At 39.1% G+C, this 19,928-nt stretch overlaps 1 protein-coding gene across 4 annotated transcripts in view; it reads left to right on the top strand.

Annotated features, from left to right (window-relative positions):
- LOC146312328 (rho GTPase-activating protein 44-like) overlaps window positions 1–19,928 on the top strand; it is a 102,414-nt gene that overhangs the window by 72,265 nt on the left and 10,221 nt on the right. For 3 of the 4 annotated variants that reach the window (XM_084741690.1, XM_084741689.1, XM_084741692.1), the window contains exons 7-17: window positions 2,773–2,890; window positions 3,905–3,973; window positions 4,073–4,154; window positions 5,290–5,417; window positions 6,075–6,186; window positions 11,095–11,176; window positions 11,311–11,391; window positions 14,000–14,113; window positions 15,467–15,558; window positions 15,661–15,841; window positions 18,614–18,631. In XM_084741690.1, coding sequence (XP_084597816.1) covers window positions 2,773–2,890; window positions 3,905–3,973; window positions 4,073–4,154; window positions 5,290–5,417; window positions 6,075–6,186; window positions 11,095–11,176; window positions 11,311–11,391; window positions 14,000–14,113; window positions 15,467–15,558; window positions 15,661–15,841; window positions 18,614–18,631 — 1,077 coding nt within the window. The remainder of the gene's footprint in view (window positions 1–2,772; window positions 2,891–3,904; window positions 3,974–4,072; window positions 4,155–5,289; window positions 5,418–6,074; window positions 6,187–11,094; window positions 11,177–11,310; window positions 11,392–13,999; window positions 14,114–15,466; window positions 15,559–15,660; window positions 15,842–18,613; window positions 18,632–19,928) is intronic. The other variant, XM_084741691.1, reaches the window with a different exon arrangement.

Below are 19,928 nucleotides of genomic sequence, written 5' to 3'. Positions count from 1 at the left end.
GGATGAACTCTTGCTGCTAAATTGACGTTTCCCAACATTTTCTTAACAGTGTGAAGGAGTTTAATACAAAAGGTACCTGAGACGCAGAGATTAGATGCGTCTGTCAGCGTTTGCTGACACACGTCTGCATGTAAACGCTGATTTGAGGTTTCACAGTGATGCTTATTATTTCAGCTTCTGGAAGTTGGATGCAGGATGACAAAATTAGACTCAGGGCTCAACTCCTGCTGATGGAAGGAGAGTTTACGTCAAGATAACCCTTTTAGATCATATCCCATCATACTGTGCACATATTTAAAGGCGTAATACGCAGCATTTTCTTAAAAACAGTTCATTTCAAATTGCTTTATTGGCATGACGTAACACAGTACATATTACCTACTTATAGCAAAACATTTCTGAAACTACTGAACATATAAAAACACAGACTGAAAACAGACTGTAATAAATCACAAACTACAAAAAAAAACTTCAACAAAGAAGCATCTTACAGAAAATTATTATTATTATTAAATATTCATACACGTGTAGAATCAATTTAGCAATTCAAATCAAGAAACTGTTGACAATATATAAACACAAAATTGTAAAAAAAAAAAGTAAAAGGCAGAGTGAGTTGAAAGAAAGACAAGTGAGTAATAGAACACACAACTAGAAATAGAATAATAATAAAAAAGATGAAGATAAACTATGCAATGATAAGATAGGATGTGCCTTTTTAAAAATAAAATACACAGTACAAGATAGAATAGATAGAATCTGTTTATTAGATCCTTCCTGACTGGAAAATGTCTCTCAAACTCTCCCGCCCCAGTTTTTAAACCTTACTGACTTATAGTTAAGCTAATGGCTCTGTGAGAATTTACCATTCATGAGCACAGCGGTCATTTGAGCTAAATGCTAACATTAGCAACATTAGCGTGCCAAAATGCTCATAGAGTTTGTTCAGGTGTCAGTAGGACAGTTTACACAGAATTTCATAGCAACCGGTTTAGTAATTGTTGAGACATTTCAGCCTGGACACAAAGTGGAGGATTGACCAACAGGCCCACTTCATTGTCCACAGAGCCACGATTTCAGCAGAAGTTTTTTCAGGCTGTATTCCTCATAACTAGTTTTCTCCTTTAATGACGTTGTGATCATTGCTTTTTTAAGTTGATTTGTTTGACCACTAGTAAAACTAGCTGGAGCTGCCCATTCCTGCTGATGTTTTCCCCTGTTACATTTAAGAGTGTAATTTTTTATGCATTATCCTTAAAGTGGAAATCTGCAATATATTTACTGCAAAAAACAAAAAACAAAACATAAAATGAACGTGATATGTCATTATAGCTTAAGGAAACATGCTAAGTTGAAACACTGTCTTCTCTGTTGTCAATGCTAGCTGCAGTGTCTGTAACTTGTGTTTGCCTGTTTCACATTAATTACAGTTTGAATTATTGCAGGATGTTAATTCATTAATTGTTAAATTAATGGAGTCCAGCAGACAGAAGACAGTCACTGAAGTCAAACTCCAGAGTGTGTATTTTGTTTTCAGCATAACAAAGAGTATAGGACTCATCGTCATTTGTTATTATCAAATTATAATTTTGCACTCGTCTTGCACTCCTGCAGTGTTCCTGCATTCTGCCTGAGCTTCCTTGAGTTTTGGGAGGATGAGGCAGGAGGAAACAACTTGCTTTAAGCATAGATTATATATAAGATAGGATTTCAACCTATTTAAATACGGTCTGCGTCTCCAGCTCGATATTTAGACTGCAGTGCTATTTTTTAAACATATTGCTTCTTTAAAATACTTGAAATCAGCTTTGCAGATGTTTTATGTTGGAGGAAATGTATTGAACACATTTGTTAGAGCTCACATTTCAGTGAGTAACAGCTCCATAGGGCACCTTTAAGTAAAGAGCTCTGGTAATTACAGAGGAGAGAATGAGTTCTGGCTTACAAGCTGCAAAACTTTCCACATCCTCGACTTTTTGATGTAATGCTCCGACCTTTATTTTTGTGATTTTGTCAGTGCGCCAACTCTCACTGTGGAATAGGTTGTTATTTTGAAACCGAAGACTTCAGAACAAGTGTGAAAAAACCTCTTAGTCACCTTAAATTGTTGGAATCATCATGTCAGCGAGGTTTTTTTTTCTCCTGTCCAATCAGAGACTGTTTTCTGAGCGCTGAAACGTACAATCACCACACTTTCTTTGTGCCGATTCACTGTCATTTCAGCAGCAGTGACACGGAGAAATGTGATTTTCCTCACTGCAGTCCAGTCACTCAGTTCGTTCAGTTTTTCTTTTTTTTTTTTTTTTTAAGTGACCCAAATCTGAGACAGTTTTTCCCATCATGCTGCTGTGTGCTGAGCTCCTCTGGCAGCGCGACATATTATCTCCACCCAGAGACACACAGCTCAGACAGAAAAGTCTCACAGACAGACAGACAGAGAGACAGACAGACAGACAGACAGACAGACAGAGGGGGAACAGGAGAGTTTGAGAACAGAGAATCAAAGATAAAGGTTGAATGACTGAGGATATATAGACTTAAGTAATCCTTCAGCTTCTCAAAAATCAGTTTTACTTGTTTGACATGAGTCATTTTGTCAGAGCAGCTGTCAGATTTTGTTGTCGATGATTATCACTCACAGGAACAAAAATCTAAAGCTGCTGAACACAAATAAAAAAATCTCTCAGTGATGCCAACTTTCTCGCTTATTATATGAACTCAGATCCATCATGATATCGACAATGTTTTGAAAGAGTTGTGTTGTGTTTGCAGGTATTATCAGTCCACCAAGTCTTCAGGACTGTCCAGCAACCTGCAGCCAACAGGAGCCAAGGCCGACCACCTCAGGGAAGAGATGGAGGAGGCAGCCAACCGCATGGAGATCTGTCGAGTCAGTCCTCACCTTCACTCATTATTTTAGTTTCATAATGCTGTAAATTAAGTGTCATTCAGATTTTTCTATATTCAGGGTATTAATTTGGTTGAAGTTGCTATAAAATGAGTATACCTTTTTAACCCTTTTAGATCCAAACAAAACAAAACATTACATGTGCTTATGTAAGCTGGAACTAACCAGTATCAACCAATAATATCATGACATCCACCCACCAATCAATATTCAAAGTGAATATGAGGAGTCTTGGGCGGCAACTAATGGTTATTTTCATTATCGATTAATCTGTCTGCTTTTTTCTCGATTGAACAGTTAGTTGTTTGGTTCATAAAATGTCAGAAAATGGTGAAAAGTATTGATCAGTGTTTCCCAAAGCCCGACATGACGTCCTCAAACGTCTTGTTTTGTCCACAACCTAAAGATATTCAGATGTAGGGATTTGAAGGGATAGTTCAGGAGTTTTACAAGAAAAAAGTGCAGAATCTCCCAAACAACAAAAGTGAATGGGGATCAGCTTTCAAACTTAAAAAAAAAAGAAAAAAAAAACATAAAATGCCTCCACATTGCTTGTCCAAGTCTTCACATACAAATGCAGATTAAATATTTTACTTTTCTTACAAAGTCCAAATCAGCCCAAACTGATCAATCTCTTATCAGAATAATTGGGGATTCATTTAGTAAACGATTCATAATTGATTAATTGTTGCAGCTCTAGTATTTATAACAGTTTCATGACCTTTTACACAGCAGACAGTCAGGCTCGTCGTAGCAGGAAACTCACAGGTGTAACTAATAACATTAGTGAAGACTCAGCGGTGAGCCGACGTGCTGACAGTCCAAGAGCTCGCAGCCATCATTAGTGTAATTAATTACACCTGTGCTTTTCTTTCTATCACAGAATTCACCTTTAAAAAAGCTCTTTCAAACATGCTTTCTGTTTGTGTATGAGGCCTTGTTGCTCATGCATTTTGTTGTTTGAACATGTGTTTGTTTGTTTTTATTCCCCACCAGGATCAGTTATCAGCAGATATGTACAGTTTTGTGGCCAAAGAAATTGACTATGCAAGCTACTTCCAGACAGTAAGTACAACTCTCCAGACTGACCATAAAATAAATAAATTAATAGATACCCTGCCTGTCCATCACAGCCTCTCTCTGGTCTCTTTCTGTCTCATGCAGCTGATAGAAGTCCAGGCAGAGTACCACAGGAAGTCATTAGAGCTGCTTCAAAGTGTTCTGCCCCAGATCAAAGCTCATCAGGGTGAGTCTGAGACCAACACGCTCATCATGTGACTCTTTTTACTCTTCTGACCCGGAGCTCAGCTCAGACTCCGCTGCAGTTCATGTCCCAGTGAGAATGTGTCTATGTCTGTCAGTGTGTGCTTGTGATCAGCTGTTAGACAATTAGGAGTCCTTCTGTTGGAATTTAAATTTTTTAATAACCAAAAATCAGCTTTTGCCATAAAAAAATACTGATATTGGACCTATATAATTGATCTAATTGATACTACACAATACACAATGCAATGATATGATAGCAGTAATGGCAAAAAAACAAAACAAAATGAACTTACGCTACTGTGCCTTGTGCGTAAATGCGCTTCACCCTATTCCACCCCCCTGCAACACATTTGCTGTTAATCAGAAAATTTTAATGACCTGACCCACTCAGTTTGCAGATTATCTGCAGTACAATCCGTGCGTCACTGCTGCACACATCAGTCATTTGTTCAGTTTATATAGGTCTAGTGTTGTGGCCATTTATGATTGCCACACTCATGTACAAGCATGAAAAATAGTGCCAGAAAAACTGCCACAAAAATGGCAGCAGACGTTGATTAGATTGATGCACAAATAATAAGAAATAAAATTTGTCCTTTATTTATTGTGGAAAGCATCTATTTTTTCTATGTTGTTGTTGTTTTCTATATGCTTATGTATACTTCTGTTCTTGAATGGGAGCAACTGTAATGCAAATAAGTTTCCCCAGAGGATCAATAAAGATTCTGATTCTGAGTAGCGTGCTTTGGATGCAGCCATCAAACTGAATGAATGGTTTCCATGGTAACACAAGAAAACCAACTTTCATCACCTTCACATTCTGACTCTTATTGTTCAGTTCTGATTGGCTGGTAGAAATATGTGACATCACCTCTAACGGAGCCAGACTGACAATTGTGTGTTCATGTGGGACCACATCACAAAAATAGGTTTCAGTGGCCTTTTAGGTCACTCAGACAATATATTTCCTATTTGTTTTAGTGACTTTGTGCAGCCTGAGAGAAAATTCTTAAAAGTGGAGCTGCTGCTGAATTTTGTGTGTGCGTGTGCATGTGTGTGTGTGTGTGTGTGTGTGTTCGTTCGTGTGTGTGCGTGTGTGTTTGTGTGTTTGACAGAGACCTGGGTGGAGAAGCCGTGCTACGGGAAACCATTAGAGGAGCACTTAGCGCTCAGCGGGAGAGATATTGCCTTTCCCATCGAGGCCTGTGTCACCATGCTGCTGGAATGTGGCATGCAGGAGGAGGTCAGACTGCACAACAAACATCTGTCTGCACATCACACACACACAAACAAACAAACAGTAAACACATACACTGGTTAGACGTGTTGCAGAAGTCGCCACAGAGATGAAGACGCTCTTAATTACTGAAGGGAAATTATATCTAATGAGGTCCAAGCTGCAGTTTGGTTTCCTCAAAGCAATTTAGCTAAAGCCTGAAACAAATAAACTGTTCAATTAATTTGTGATGTTAAGAAATGACCTGTTTTGTTGTTATCAGGCCAGTGAGCCGTTCACTGGAAACGGTGCAGCTTTAATTACATTTAACGATTGTTTAATGGAGACATATCGAGGGTACAGTAAATGTTTTCCATCAATAAATCTTTATGAGATTAAAAGAAAAAGACATGCATCATTGTGAATAACTTCATCAGATATAATTAGTTTGTTAAACATTATGGAGAATGTTTTGGGATTTTGTTGCAGAGAAAGGTTGAAAATATTTGATTCATGCTTTTAGAGGAAACACAAATTGATCATCTTGATACCAGATGTCTGTTTTTCATTCATTAGCAGTCGAGTTAAATGTAATATCCATCAACAGAAACCCTTGTTGCAAAAAAGAACAGAAACCTGAAACTAAAATGTCATTTTAACATGTTGTCATGTTTCGTGTCTCAGGGTTTGTTCAGAGTCGCTCCTTCGGCCTCCAAACTGAAGAAGCTGAAGGCGTCTTTGGACTGCGGGGTGTTAGATGTTCAGGAGTACTCTGCAGACCCACACGCCATCGCAGGTGAGCTGTCTACTACAACACCGCCACACACCGGGACACCCACCCCCACCTGTTCCAGGCCAGGGTTGAGAGGGTTACTTTATAAATGTTCTCAGTCATGGTCTCCAGTATCAACACCTACACTCAAAAAATATGTTTCAGTGCAACAGTAGTATTGCCAGGTTAGTTCATACTTAGCTAACTGGATTTCTGTGTAGCTAATATTAGCAGTTGTGTTTTTAATAAGATTATTTGCTGTTCTGTGTAACTAACGTTAGCAGTAGGTCTGTTTAGCTAGCGTAAATGGTTGTTCTGTGTAACTAACGTTAGTCAGTTGGTTTGATCTGTAAATGTTATTTTAAATTAGATGTCCAGTCTTGGACTGCAGAACTGTCACTGCACTGTGATGTTGTTCCTCTTTTCTGATTTAAAGACATATGGTTTCAGGCCAGAGTGGTGTGAGACTCAAATTGTTCGTGTATCGTTCTTTATTTAGTCTTTATTTGTAACTGGAATGGAATACAATTAACTCCTTTTGCGACCTAATTATGTAATCCCAGTACATGTAATCCTACTCACCAAGCCTGCTCTGAGTTGCACCTAATCTGTTGCCATGACAACTGATTGCCATCATCCAGACTGGGGAAACTTGCCTTTCAGGGGTAGATTAACAAGTTGGCACCCGTTGCTCATTAGGAATGTAATTTCTGTACATTTCTGGCACACTCCCTCCCTCCATGTCTGCCCCGCCACCTTCACTTCCACACGGGGGGGAATTGGTTTTGGGAATGAACAGAATAATTAAGCTGCCACTGATCCGCTGGTTCCCGAATATTATTAATCCCTGTTTACTGTTTGTGTTTATTTCTCCCGCACATATGACTGATTCTGCAGTCATTTGTAAACCTCAGCAGTGAATAATTTAAACGCCTTATGTGAGGGCCACACATGAGAGTTAAAGGATTACTGTAGACTTGATTAGTTCAGTTCTTCTACAGGAGAACCAGCTACAAGAAAAGCAAAACGTTTTTGCGTCTCTGCTGTTTTTCTCTTTTATTAGAGACATTCAATAAACTATCCCAAAAACATTGAGTGATAAATTCCAAATATAACTGGTATTAGTGTCAGACAGATTCTTCATCTTCTGCAGACGCTGCACCAAACAGAGATCTGTTTTCTTTTTGTTGCTGTCACTGATTTGCTTTTAAATCAGAACTGTGATCGACTACAAAAGAAAGAAAAGCTTTCAAGCTTTCATGGTGCTGTTATTGATCTTTTTTTTCTTGATTGTGGTGCTTGTCTGTACCAGAGCTGACTGCTGCATAGCTGCTGTCTTATATCTTCAAAACAACAACTTTTCAGGAGGTATGGAAGATATTTTTAGCTTGAGAACAATGCATTTTTAAATTAGTCATTTGGGATTCGTCAGTGAAGAAGCCCCCAGGTACCTTCAAACAGAACTAGAATATTTTCATAATTTAGAACAGATTAGATTCAACTAGAGAACTTGTAACCGTGACACCACCTTTTTGGTGTATTGAAGGCTCGGTCAGTGTCTGTTTTTTCATATCTTCATACCTATTTCTCCACATTATAGTGGTATTTGTGTAAAATTGCTCAACTTGAATGCACTCAGGAGCTCTGCTTTAGTCTTAAAACATTGACAAACTCAGACCGGAACTGTACATTTACTGCCAGGCAGACAACGTCACTGCTTGGCTTTCACTGCTGCTCAGCGAGCATACAGCATTTATTTTGCCCTAGAGCACACTTTTCCCACTTTGTCCACTAGAAAGGCACCCCAGAGGACACTTTTTCCTGTTTTGTCCTTTGGAAGGGTATCCTAGACTTTCCAAACAGAAATACTGTTCTCTAGGGTGCCCTTCCAGTGGAGAAAACTGGGAAAAGGTGCCCTGTAGGATGCCCTTTTTAGTTTTTTCGCCCCATCCTCTCAGACAGTCCACCACTGTTGCTTGTAAAGGCTTTTTATTGACATTCTCCTGCTCCTCTACATGTGAGTGCCTCAGGTTTGTCTTTTGCAAATGTTTGCATTTTGAAATCAAGTCAAACTAATTTGAAAAGCTTGGAGCAAAAGGTCCTTTTTCAACATGAAAACCACAAAAACTGGAGACACAATGTTTTCACCCATCAGGAACAATATGTTCTTTTATTAAATATCCCTCCAAAAAAAAGTCAGTCAATCAGCTGTGCTCACTGGAGCATGTGGAGAAAGAGATGAATCCTGGTCGAGGCCGTCTCCCTCTCTAATGATCCCATATTAAACTGGGTGAGCTCCAACAGCAAATCTAATCTGTGGTGGTCCTGATGGAGGGGTGGGCGTGTGCATCTCCCATCAGCCTCAGTCAAACGTAGCAGCAGCGGCAGGCTTTTCTCAGTAAAAACAGCAAACTGGAGTGTCGTTTCAACATAATTCCAGAATTGTTTATTTAGCGGCAGCCGCTGACAACATGCCTGTAAACACACAGACGAAGCAGACGTGTTGGTGAACACAGTCAGACAGAACGACAGCAGCCTCCAAGCCGTCTGTGAGCGAGGGATGCCCTGACTGTGTTGTTTGTCATCCATCCCACACATCCCCGGGGGAAATGAACGCAGCAGACCAGAGAGAGAAGAAGACGAGTCAGAGAGAAGCTCAGTCAGCCGTCGCCTTCCTCGTCAGCACTGGAAAATTACACCCCCGCCCACCAGATCCGAACCAACACTGTTTGGAAATAGTTTTATGTTTATCTTAAAGTGCTGCTCATATCAGAGTAGGTGGGTCTGCGTGGAGTTATGTTTGTGTCATCTCTGAATGTGCACAGAAAAACTACAATTTAATGAAATTGTCACGCAAAGAATAATTAAATTTTCTTAATAAATGTGTTGGTTGTATCTTGTTAGCTGTTGGTAAGAAGGTAAGCAGTGTTAGTGGTTGGACAACATGATGCTTACTTAAAGTTGTCCATAACCTCTTTCACTGCCAGCGTTTTTTTGTTTGTTTGTTTTTTGTTTTTTAAAGTTGCCAGGCAGCGCCAGCATTTTTGACAAAATTCACAGATTTTTCAACACCCACAGAATATTCAGTTCTGTGAATATCTTAACATGGAATATATCAAAAGAAAGAACAGGTCCTCTAGTTTCAGACACAGGAAAACATTTTGTTTGAGCTTCATTCATTCTTTTTTATAAGCACTTGAATGTTGGTTGGTTGCATCAATAAAATCCACTCCAGATCACTTCACGTTATGTCTTGACATCACTGTGTGGCTAACGTTAGCTGTAGCTAACACGGTGCTCTCGGTATCCACTTAACTGGGTCTCTAATTGGCTTTTTTCATGTGAGCGCGTGCATGATGAAAGACTTCAGACGAGGAAAGAGGAAAACATCGCAGCCACAGCAGAGTGGACGGATTACAAGGGGAGATTAGCACACGCAGCAGTGTGTGTGTCTGTATTTGAAATAATTAAACTGAAAATCTGAAAACTAAACACAAAGTAAACCTCCTGAAGTGTTGGGTTGGTTTTTACAGCTGAACATTTGAAAATATTTGTAGTATTTAGACACATTTTGGCTCAAAGCAGGAGTTGTTCTCTGCACCCTGGGAAGCAGACTCTTGTTTCAATGATGCAGTTGATGTTGGTGTGTTTTCTCGATCTTGCTGCGCAGTGATTGGCTGTTTTGTCTCCGTGGGATTTTGATCGTTAGAGAAGTTGTGATGCGCTGTGTGTTTGGTGACTGGTAAATGAGACAGACATATAATCCGATATCAAACAGTTCAATAAGCTGCAGGAAATTACACTCAGTCACATATAGATCCAGACCTGACAGGCTTATCCAGAATTAATTCATACCTGCACCAGTCTACTGAGTACATCTGCAGTGGTTTGCTCTTCGCACAGCGATGTGAAATTACCTCCACAACAAAAGCCAGAGGCATGAATCAAACATGATGTGTTCCACTGAAATGACTCAGTGTTGAGACGCTGAAGTGCCAATCAGGTCACAGTTCTTTCTTTCATTCTTTGTCTTATTATTCTGTTATCTTTTTGATTTGGTACAACAAAAAAGTAATCTGAATACTCTAACAAGTTCCGTTGTAGTGCGTCAATTTTTCTTTTAAAAGCAGCATAGGCTACGTAATAAACAACCTTTTGTCAGACCTTCCTGGATTTAAAGGTGTTTTGGGGGATTGTTGCAGCCTAAATTACCTGATTGTACCTGCAGCTTTTCTAAAAAAAATTGTGATGCATGTTGTTTGTTTTTTTTTGCAATCAAATTCAAGAGAAATCCAAGAAAAATTGCCAAAAACAATTTGCAATATTTTTTAAACGATTCATTAAAAAGCAAAAACGTACACTGCCTTCTGCACCAAGAGTTCTTAACAACATTTCGGTACAATGATCTTCATCAGGTTAATTTTTACAAAACACAAGTGGAGACCATCTAATTTATTAAAATGGAAAGGAAATTTGTTCCACGGAGAACAAAAGCACCTTCTGTACTTTTAAGTAATCTCACCAAAAAGGTTCATGATTACAAAAATTCAGAGACAATATTCTTTATTTGTAGATGAAGAAGTGCGCCTGCAGGGTGTTCTACAAAGAAGCAAAATCTTTTTGGAGCTCAAACTCAGTCGAAACAGCGAGCACAAAATTATTAAAAAATGATGACTGCCAATAGCAATGACAAATCTTGCGTTATTTTCAGTACCCATGACAAAATGAAAGATATAAATACAAAAAAAGTAAATAATAAAACCATGAGTCGGTTTATTGAGACATGTATGACAGGGACTGCTATGATTGGTAGAACTCATGGAGATTGGTTGACTCAGTGTAACCACACTGACAGCACATTGTGTATTCACTGTATGTGCATAAATAAATGCATATATACATGCATGTATCTTGTTATTTTGTTCTGTGCAGGTGCTTTGAAGTCGTACCTGCGGGAGCTTCCTGAGCCTTTAATGACATACGAGCTCTACAACGACTGGATCCAAGCCTCCAAGTCTGTATCCTCTCTGCATCACAGTGTTGTTCTTATTAGATCGGTGGTGATGGTGTGCGTTTCTTTGGATCTATAGATTTGTACGTGTTCAGCCTCTGCGTTCTTTTAATCATTTCTGTTTTGTCGTCCTGCAGCATTCAAGATCAAGACAAGAGACTGCAGGCTCTCCTCAATGCCTGTGAGAAACTTCCCCCAGCCAACAACAACAACTTTAAGTGAGTCACTGTTTCCATGTTTCACTGTTTATTCATATGTGGCTTCATTTATCCGGGCCAACATGGACTCAGCCAGATCAGTCAGACTTTAGATACACGTCTAAATTCTGTCAAGTAGAAAATACTCTGGTAGAAGCAGAAGTAGAAATTCAACAGTGAAGGCTCTGAAATGTACTGAAAGTATAAAAGTAAAAAATCGTTCTCCAGAGAACTTTTCTTCTTCTTGTTTCTGTGTAAAGTTAATTGAACCTCACCATTCCTTCAAGGTTCAGTCTTCCTCTCTCATCTTGTTATGTCCCTTACGTAGTTTTTAGTGTTGTTGCGTCTCTTTTATCTTGTTAGTTTTTCATCTTGTCTTGTTCTTTTGTGTCATTTTTTGTTTGTCTACATTTTTTTTCTGTATTGTTACTTCTTTTACACCATTTTTTGTTTAGTTACGAATTTATGTCTCATTATTTTGTTTTTCGTCTTATGTCTTTTTTCAATGTCTTTTCTGTTTTTTTTGTCTTGTTGCATCTTTTTTGTCTCATTACGTTGTTTTTTTTATTTGTTGTTTTATTTTACTGATATTGTGTTTTGATTTCAGCATCTAACACTGGAATTAGCCTTTTTTTGCTTGGCACAATTATTCCAGCTGTAAAAAAAAAAGTTAAAAGAAACCAAAGCCATAAAGTAACAAAGGTAATAAAACAGAACCCTAGAATAAGAAAACAGAAGGTGGGGAGATTGTGTGTGTGTGTGTGTGTGTGTGTGTGTGTGTGTGTGTGTAGATGGCTAATAAAGAGTAGTGAGAGTAGAAAGTAGTGGATGAATAAAATAACCTTATTGCATTGACATTATTGCATCAATAGGGTTCCATCTAATACAGTTTTACACCTTAACCACCTAATTGTTATATACTTGCAGTGGCCACTAGTAGGATTTATAAACCGTAGATTTTAGCCTTTCCTTCAGATTGATTTCTTTCTTTTCTGCATTAATTCTTAATTTAGGGAGTTGAAGTGTTGAGAAGTTGTGATCCAGCTGAATAAGAAGCACTTGTTGATCCAGATAAATATTAAAAAATCAAAGCTTGAGTCATATCAAGCTTTGATTCCCTCCTCCTTCCTCTTCGCTCTTCGGTGAAACCTTTCATCTCTCAGTTTGTTCCCTCGAATCAGGAGGTTTCTCCCACACCTGCCAGAAAACAAAAACCCTGACCTCAGTGTCAAACAGCTGACGCGTTGCTCTATTTGCCGCTGGATTAAGACAAGTCATGGATATTTGCTAGAGGGCTCGTCTCACCATCAAAAGAGACAAAAAAAAAAAGAGGAGCGGCAGGATGAGGAAGAGAGGAAAGGATTGAAAGAGCGAGACACTGCAGCAGTTGTCAGTGTCATCATCGAATCGCACAAATAGGGCGTATTTTTAGACGGAGCTCCTCTGAGGGGACCTGTCAGACCTGTCCAGATGATGGCTGCTCGCTGGAATGAGCTGCCTGATGTTCATTCAGCTGTAGTTCAGCTCGGGATGAGTCATTCAGCTCACACACAAACACACTGGCCCACTTTTCATCTCACAGCCCCCATGAGGAGTCTGAGAGATCGTAACAATAGTCTGCTGTAATAATAAGCTTCGGTCAGTATACTGCTCTTACTAACCACAACTGTAACACTGCATTCACTTTACTGTGGGTCTGTTGTTGGGAATAAACTCAGGGTGGGAAACCTGACCTGGATTTACGAGTACAGCTCACTATTTCCCACATTTCTCATTTTACATGTCTCATTTGACGCGCATATATTACTGAAACAATCACAAACTATGAGGCCTATAATCTGCAAGTGCAACCACTACACACATCTAAATATATTTCCAAAACAATCACGGATCATGCAATATATATAAGATATATAATATATATAAGACAATCTGCAAAAGAAGGTTTAATTGTTAAAGGATACATTTGTAATATATTTACTGTAATAAATTATAAAATCACCAGGATATGTCATCAGTGATTAAAGAAACATGCAGAGTTGAAACACTCGCTATGCTACAGCTGCACTGTCCTTTTGTGAAATTTTAATTCTGGACCAGAATGACTGTTTTTGCTCACTTTTTTCATGTTAATTGGGTTCAAATTAATGCTGAATGTTTGCTGAATTAGTAAGTATCTGAATTAGTAAATTGTAAGAAATCAAAAATAAAATTGTAGAGGGCTTTGATGTTTATAAAAGTTGAATTGAATAAAATGTTAATGGAGTTTGGCAGTGAGGGAGGCAGTGTCTAGTTATGTATTTTACAGTGGTTTTTTTTTTTTTTTTGGTCTAGTTACGTCTTTTTCATCTTGTTACATCTTTTTTGTCTAGTTACGTTTTTTACTATACTACACTATTACTACAGTCAATACTCGCTACTCTATACCCGCAGTGTTTGCTAAAGACATCGGTGTTACAGTTGTTCTATCTTACAATATTAACAAAAGTCAAAAAAATTGTGTATCGGTCCTTGTGCATTGATGGGTTCTTCCTCAAACGATGCTGCAGCCGTCTTCCAAACCAAAACATAACCTCCTTATGAGTAATGTTTTCATAGACTGAGCTACTTCCTGTATCTGTGTTAACAGGTATTTGATCAAATTCCTCTCCAAACTGACTGAATACCAGGATGTGAACAAGATGACGCCTGGAAACATCGCTATCGTCCTCGGACCGAACCTGCTGTGGATGAACAACGAAGGGTGAGACGGCAGAGATACACAGTTACACTAGTTTACTGACTTTTATGTAACAGTATTAACAAAATTTAACAATATAGAATGCAAATTTAAGTGAGATGTGCACATGTGGTATTTGAGGCATAGGGCTGGTGATATTCTCTATTTCACTTAGTAACAACATGTCCCATGAAGAGACTAAAACTATTAATTATCAATTAATATTATATCATATAGTATCTTATTCCTCTGTGATATCGGTAGAGCTTCGTGGTTTAAAGCACATCATTGAGCCAGTCCTTCATCACCACCAAGACACACACGACTCGATCCCACATCCACCGTCCTGCTGCACCAAATACTCACTAGAGCACCAAAAATGGATTAATCCACGGCTGAAAATATTCCCTAACAAACCCACTATTTACTTCTGTTTGAGTATTGTAAGAACTGCAAAGACCAGATGTTTTAAAAAAGTATTCAGCCTTCAAACTTTTATAAAATACTAAACCTCTTTATACCACTGTAGACAGGAGCATGATTTGATAAACTCCTCTAACATCCAGTTTATTCCCCCTTAAGTGGCTCTAAAGTCTTATTCCACTCTGTCTGTCTGTATATTCTGCTTGTCGGAGTTCTTGATTGAAGCTACACGATGTTTACACTGTGTGAAATATGCAAACTCAAGACACACAATTTGATTAAATGGAAATACTAGATGTCTCCTGCACCATTTGATACTCATTTCACCCAAATTCAACCTGACATATTTAGCATCTTTGGAAACTCTTGCATGTCCACTAAAATGAGTTATGAGGGTTCACACAAAGTTTGGTTGAGTTTGTGCTGACTGACCCTGCATCATTTTAGGGAGGAATACACAGTATATTTTCTTAAATCTTATTGTTACCTGTAGGAGTAACCTAGGAGTTGGTTTTATTATATGTTGGTAATTTAATGTGTAAATAATCTCTTTTTCGTGGAGTAACTCGATCGATGTTGCAGACAGCTGAATAATCTGAACTGTTGATATTCATGATGCTGTTTAGAGCTCAAAGCACTTATAAGTAAACGGCCAGCAGGCACAAAGATCCTCCACATGTCCAGGAGACTTTTTTTTATCAGGCAGTATAATCATGATGATGATGAGTAAGCAGTTTGTAAATGGTGAAGGACACCTCCCGTCTATCTCTTTATAAATCTTACCAACTCTTTATCCCTCTCTAACTTTTAATTAGTATTTTAATAGCCCAAATGGTTTTAATTTTCTGCATTTAATGCTTCTCTAATATCATGAAAATGTGTTAATCACCGCCCGAGTGTAAATTCTTATGATCGTCGACCATGAAAACGTCTCTGTCTCCTCTCGTCTCTCAGGAACATCACAGAGATGATGACCACAGTTTCCCTGCAGATCGTCGGCATCATCGAACCCATCATCCAGCACGCCGACTGGTTCTTCCCTGGCGGTGAGGAGGGATTAAACAAGAGGAAATAGATGTTTTATTTTTGTCTCTAATAAAATAAAATACTAAATTCTTTTTGCATCTCGTCCTTTTCCTCTTTCTTAGAAATCGAGTTCAACGTCACAGGGAACTACGGGAGCCCCGTCCACACCAACCACAATGCCAACTACAGCTCGATGCCGTCTCCGGACATGGATCAGCTCGATCGGAGGCAGAACGACCAGAGTCGACGGCCGCTCAGCGTCGCCACAGACAACATGATGCTGGAGTTTTATAAGAAGGACGGGTACGACCTTTCACCCTCAGCTGGGGTTACATTTTCACCACATGTAGCTGCAGTTTTGGGTTTGTGAGAAGTTAGAGAGGGTTTGTTTAAATGTTTCAGTCTGGACCAAAGTTGTGGACCGACTGACCAATAGGCCACCATTGCCACTGTCGTTAGCATTGCTACAAAGATAGACAGAGGACAGGAGACAGACAGAGAGACATTATCCTGTTGCTAATGTAGTCTGTTTAGGACTGATACTGAGTACAATAATTCAACCACATCTATATGAGCTACAAACATGTGTTCAATATGCTTTTAAAACACTGAACAAACCAGAACAGTGAGGAAAAACTTCTCCTACAATCGTCTGTCTGTGAGTCAGAGGAAACACGTTCATCACAAACCTCCCAGTGAGCACAGACACAATCATGTCAGTCTGCCTCTGAATCAATCAGCAGTCCCCTCCACCTCTGCGGTGTCCTTACAGCTCCGTTCAGGGCGGATCCTAACTGACAGCTGAACCAACGCGTTTAGCTTTGAGTTTTCTGTCTAGATGAGGCCACTCTGAGGCGCGTAAAAAGTTTCTGCACGACCGCATTTTGACAGGGTCGGACGTGTGAAGCAAGAGTGAGAGAATTCCCCGCTGATTACACAAGTTTCATGTGAGGAGTGACCTCAGCGAGACGCTCAGTTTCACTATGAGGTGGACAGAACGAGTGCAGTATCACTCTTTGGCTGCAGTACCTGCCTTCAGGGTTTTTATGCAGCTGAGTGAAAGAAAAAAAGAGAAAGAGATGACATTTAGTCTGTGAAATGAGGAATCTGACAATCCTCAAGCTTTGGAGGATTAGCTGAAAACCAGTCAGTCGCTTTCTTTCTCTTTCTCTGTCCGTCTCTGTGTCTCTTTCTTTAATGCTTTAATACACCCTTGGTCTTATCAGGCCCTGCGGGGAGTCTGAGCTCTGCAGCCCCGGGACCACAAGTAGCCCAGCTAATTAAACCAGGACCGAGTGTGTGTGTGTGTCTGTGTGTGTGTTAAGTGTGATCAATAGAGCTCAGCTTTCAATGGAAACACAGAGAACACTCTTCAGAACCAGCAGGCTCAGCACAAAGAGGCTGCTGCTCCTTTCAGAAGCGAGGTTATTTTAGTTTTTATGTACCAAAGATTTTAGATTTCAGGTCTCTACATGGCTGCAAAGTTTTAAGTTTTACTCTCAAAAGCAGAGGTGGGAAGTAACTAAGTACAAATAATAATACTTGATTGGATTTTTTCAGATATCTTTACTTGAGTATTCTACTTTTACTCCCTACATTTGAACACAAAGATCTTTCTACTCCTTACATTTTAAAAACTAAGCTTGTCAATTTAGTTTTAATGCATTTGAGGGGAATTGTTATTATAATTATTTTTAATTTGCATCATTGCGCATCAATGCATGTCAAGCACACCGGGCGTACCAAGATGAAAAAGACGTAACAAGACTAAAAATTATGTAACGTAACAAAAAAGACACAAGAAGAAAAATGACATAAAAGACATAACAATAAGGAAAAATGATGTAAAAGACATAACAAGAGGGAAAAGACATAACAAGACAAAGAAGATGTAACGACAAAAGATGTGATGAGACGGACAAGACATATCAAGAAGGAAAATACATAACGATCTAACAATACAAAAAATGTAACAAGACCAAAACCAGTGTAAAAGACATAACAAGGAGAAAAATATTGTAAAAGACAAATGACAACAAGATGAAAAAGACGTACCAAGAAGAAAAGAATGGCACAAGATGAAAATAACATAAAAGATGTAACAAGACAAAGACGACATAACGAGACGAAGAAGACGCAACAAGATAAAAAAGACGTAACAAGACTAAACAGACAGACAGAGACTCGGTTGTCTCTTTCAGATGACGACTTTTTACATTGAGTACATTTCAGACTCAAGACCATTTTTACTTGAGTAAGGAAGTTGAATCAGTACTTCTACTTTTATCAGTATTTTTTTTTTTTTTTATCTTTTCGTATCTGTACTTGAGTACAGAATGTGTGGACTTTTCCCACCTCTGTCCCAAAGTTAATTGATGTTGATGCTCTGAGGAATCTGTGCCCGATTATGACAGGAATAAAAACGTTATGTCAAATCATAATTTCCCATCATCCTCTGTAGCCAGCAGGACCAGATGAAGGACACACACTGCACTTAACCTCAACATTAATCTGACCAGTGAGAATAATTTAAAAGTAGTGTGGACACACAAGGTTACGTGCAGGGCAGGATGCAGGCCTGCAGAGCATGCAAAATAGGAACTTTTTGCCACATAGTGTGAATATTGCAGTTGCACCATGAATATTAAATTGTCAGTGTGAAGCATGAATGTACCAGATTGTTACTCTCACAACTAACCACGTTGCAGTTGCAGTCGTTTATTTTTGGGGATTTTCTCATATCCATTAGGGAACATTTGACCTAATTAGGGCTAAATGAAACGATAATTTCCTCTCTGGGTTTTGACGTGGTTGAAGCACTCCGGGGAGAGCACATTTCGCCCCTCAAATCGCTCTCCTCATTACACTCAGCGTGACTCTCGTCCCCTGCAGCCCCCTGCCAGGCCAGCCTCCCCGTTTGCTCCTCCATCTTGGCTCTTGTCTTAAGAGTTTGTCCTGCCAAAGTTCCTCTCTGCCGCTTTGATAACGATGCTGTTAATGAGCCCGGGGAGACTCTTGTCTTACATGATCCTTACTCCTGTCCTCATTGTGCTTGTCTCTGTTTTAACTGTGCAGCATTAGGAAGATACAAAGGTACAGTATAGATCCTTTTCCTCCAGTCATCCTCTCATCGGTCTGTTCATCATCTGTTTGTCTCAGCTGCACGTTTGCAGGAAGTGTCTGTCGTTTGTTGTACGTGTGTGTTTGTGTGTTTGTTTAATGAAGTGACACACTTGGACTCCTGTAGTTCAATGTCTCCAACACAGTAGGGGGACAAATGGGTGACGTGGACAAAGGGGGCCTTTCTTTCTGTGTTTGCATAAGTAGCATCTTTGCAGTTTCTGGCACTGGACAAACTTGTTCAGCCTGTGAGTACAACAGCCTCTTGTTGTTTAGTGTTAGCCAGCTACATAGTTAAGATAACTCCTGTTTTTTTGTTTTTTTTTTTGTCATATTAAAGGGATGGTTCACCCAAAAATGAAAATTCAGTCATTATTTACTCAACCTCATGCTACTTGAAGATCCATTTTAGTTCTTTAGTCCACAAAATACCAGTTTTCAAACAGATAAACATGCTGTTTGCACCCCGTCACACCACACACACCCAGTTCAGACAGTGTGCTTGTGCACGTGAATGTGGGTCCAAGCTAAAGATCCACAGTGAAGAATCAGGCTAAAAACATGGTGTAAATAATATTTCTTTAGTCAACTTGGCATATCAGGACCTTAGGAGACTTGGATTACACCAGATGAGCAGTATGGAGGCATTTTATGTTCTTATTCTGTTGTTTTTTTACATTTGTAAACTGGTCACCATTCACTTCCATTGTCTGGGAGATTCTGCAACACTGTTTTCCTGTGAAACTCCAGCAGTGTTTTGTGGACTAAAAAAAACTAAACCCGACCTTCAATCAGCACGAGAGGTAGTAGATAATGACTGAATTTTCATTTTTGGGTGAACTATCCCTTTAATTACTCTCTGCTAATTACTCTCTGCGTTCAAAAAATATGAAGCTACTGCCAGCACTTGGTTAGCATAGCTTAGCTAGCTGGGGAAACAGTTAGCAGCTCCGTCCAAAAGTAAAAACAGTCTGACAAACACAGCAGCATCATCTCACTGTTGTAATAACCACAGTCAGTGGACAGAGTGTGTTTTTTTTTGTGTTTTTCTAATATTTCTTCATCCAAAATCACAACAGCAGTGACTATTTTGGAGATGCAGTCCAGTTTTCCATGATACAAGTTTATTAATGTGTCACAAGATAATAATTCCAAATTATTCCAGAGCAACAAAACAGAAATTAGCTGCAAATAATGTTAATAACTTAATGACTGTAGTAGTTTTTCTTAATAGAAACATCAAGCTAATGAACTGCTACAACAGAAAGTT

This window comes from Lutjanus erythropterus, chromosome 17 (assembly GCF_056507025.1).
Source record: "Lutjanus erythropterus isolate fLutEry1 chromosome 17, fLutEry1.hap2, whole genome shotgun sequence".
In the NCBI taxonomy this organism is placed as follows: domain Eukaryota; kingdom Metazoa; phylum Chordata; class Actinopteri; order Lutjaniformes; family Lutjanidae; genus Lutjanus; species Lutjanus erythropterus.
Note: the sequence above shows the minus strand (reverse complement) of the source record. Positions and strands in the feature narration are given on the sequence as shown.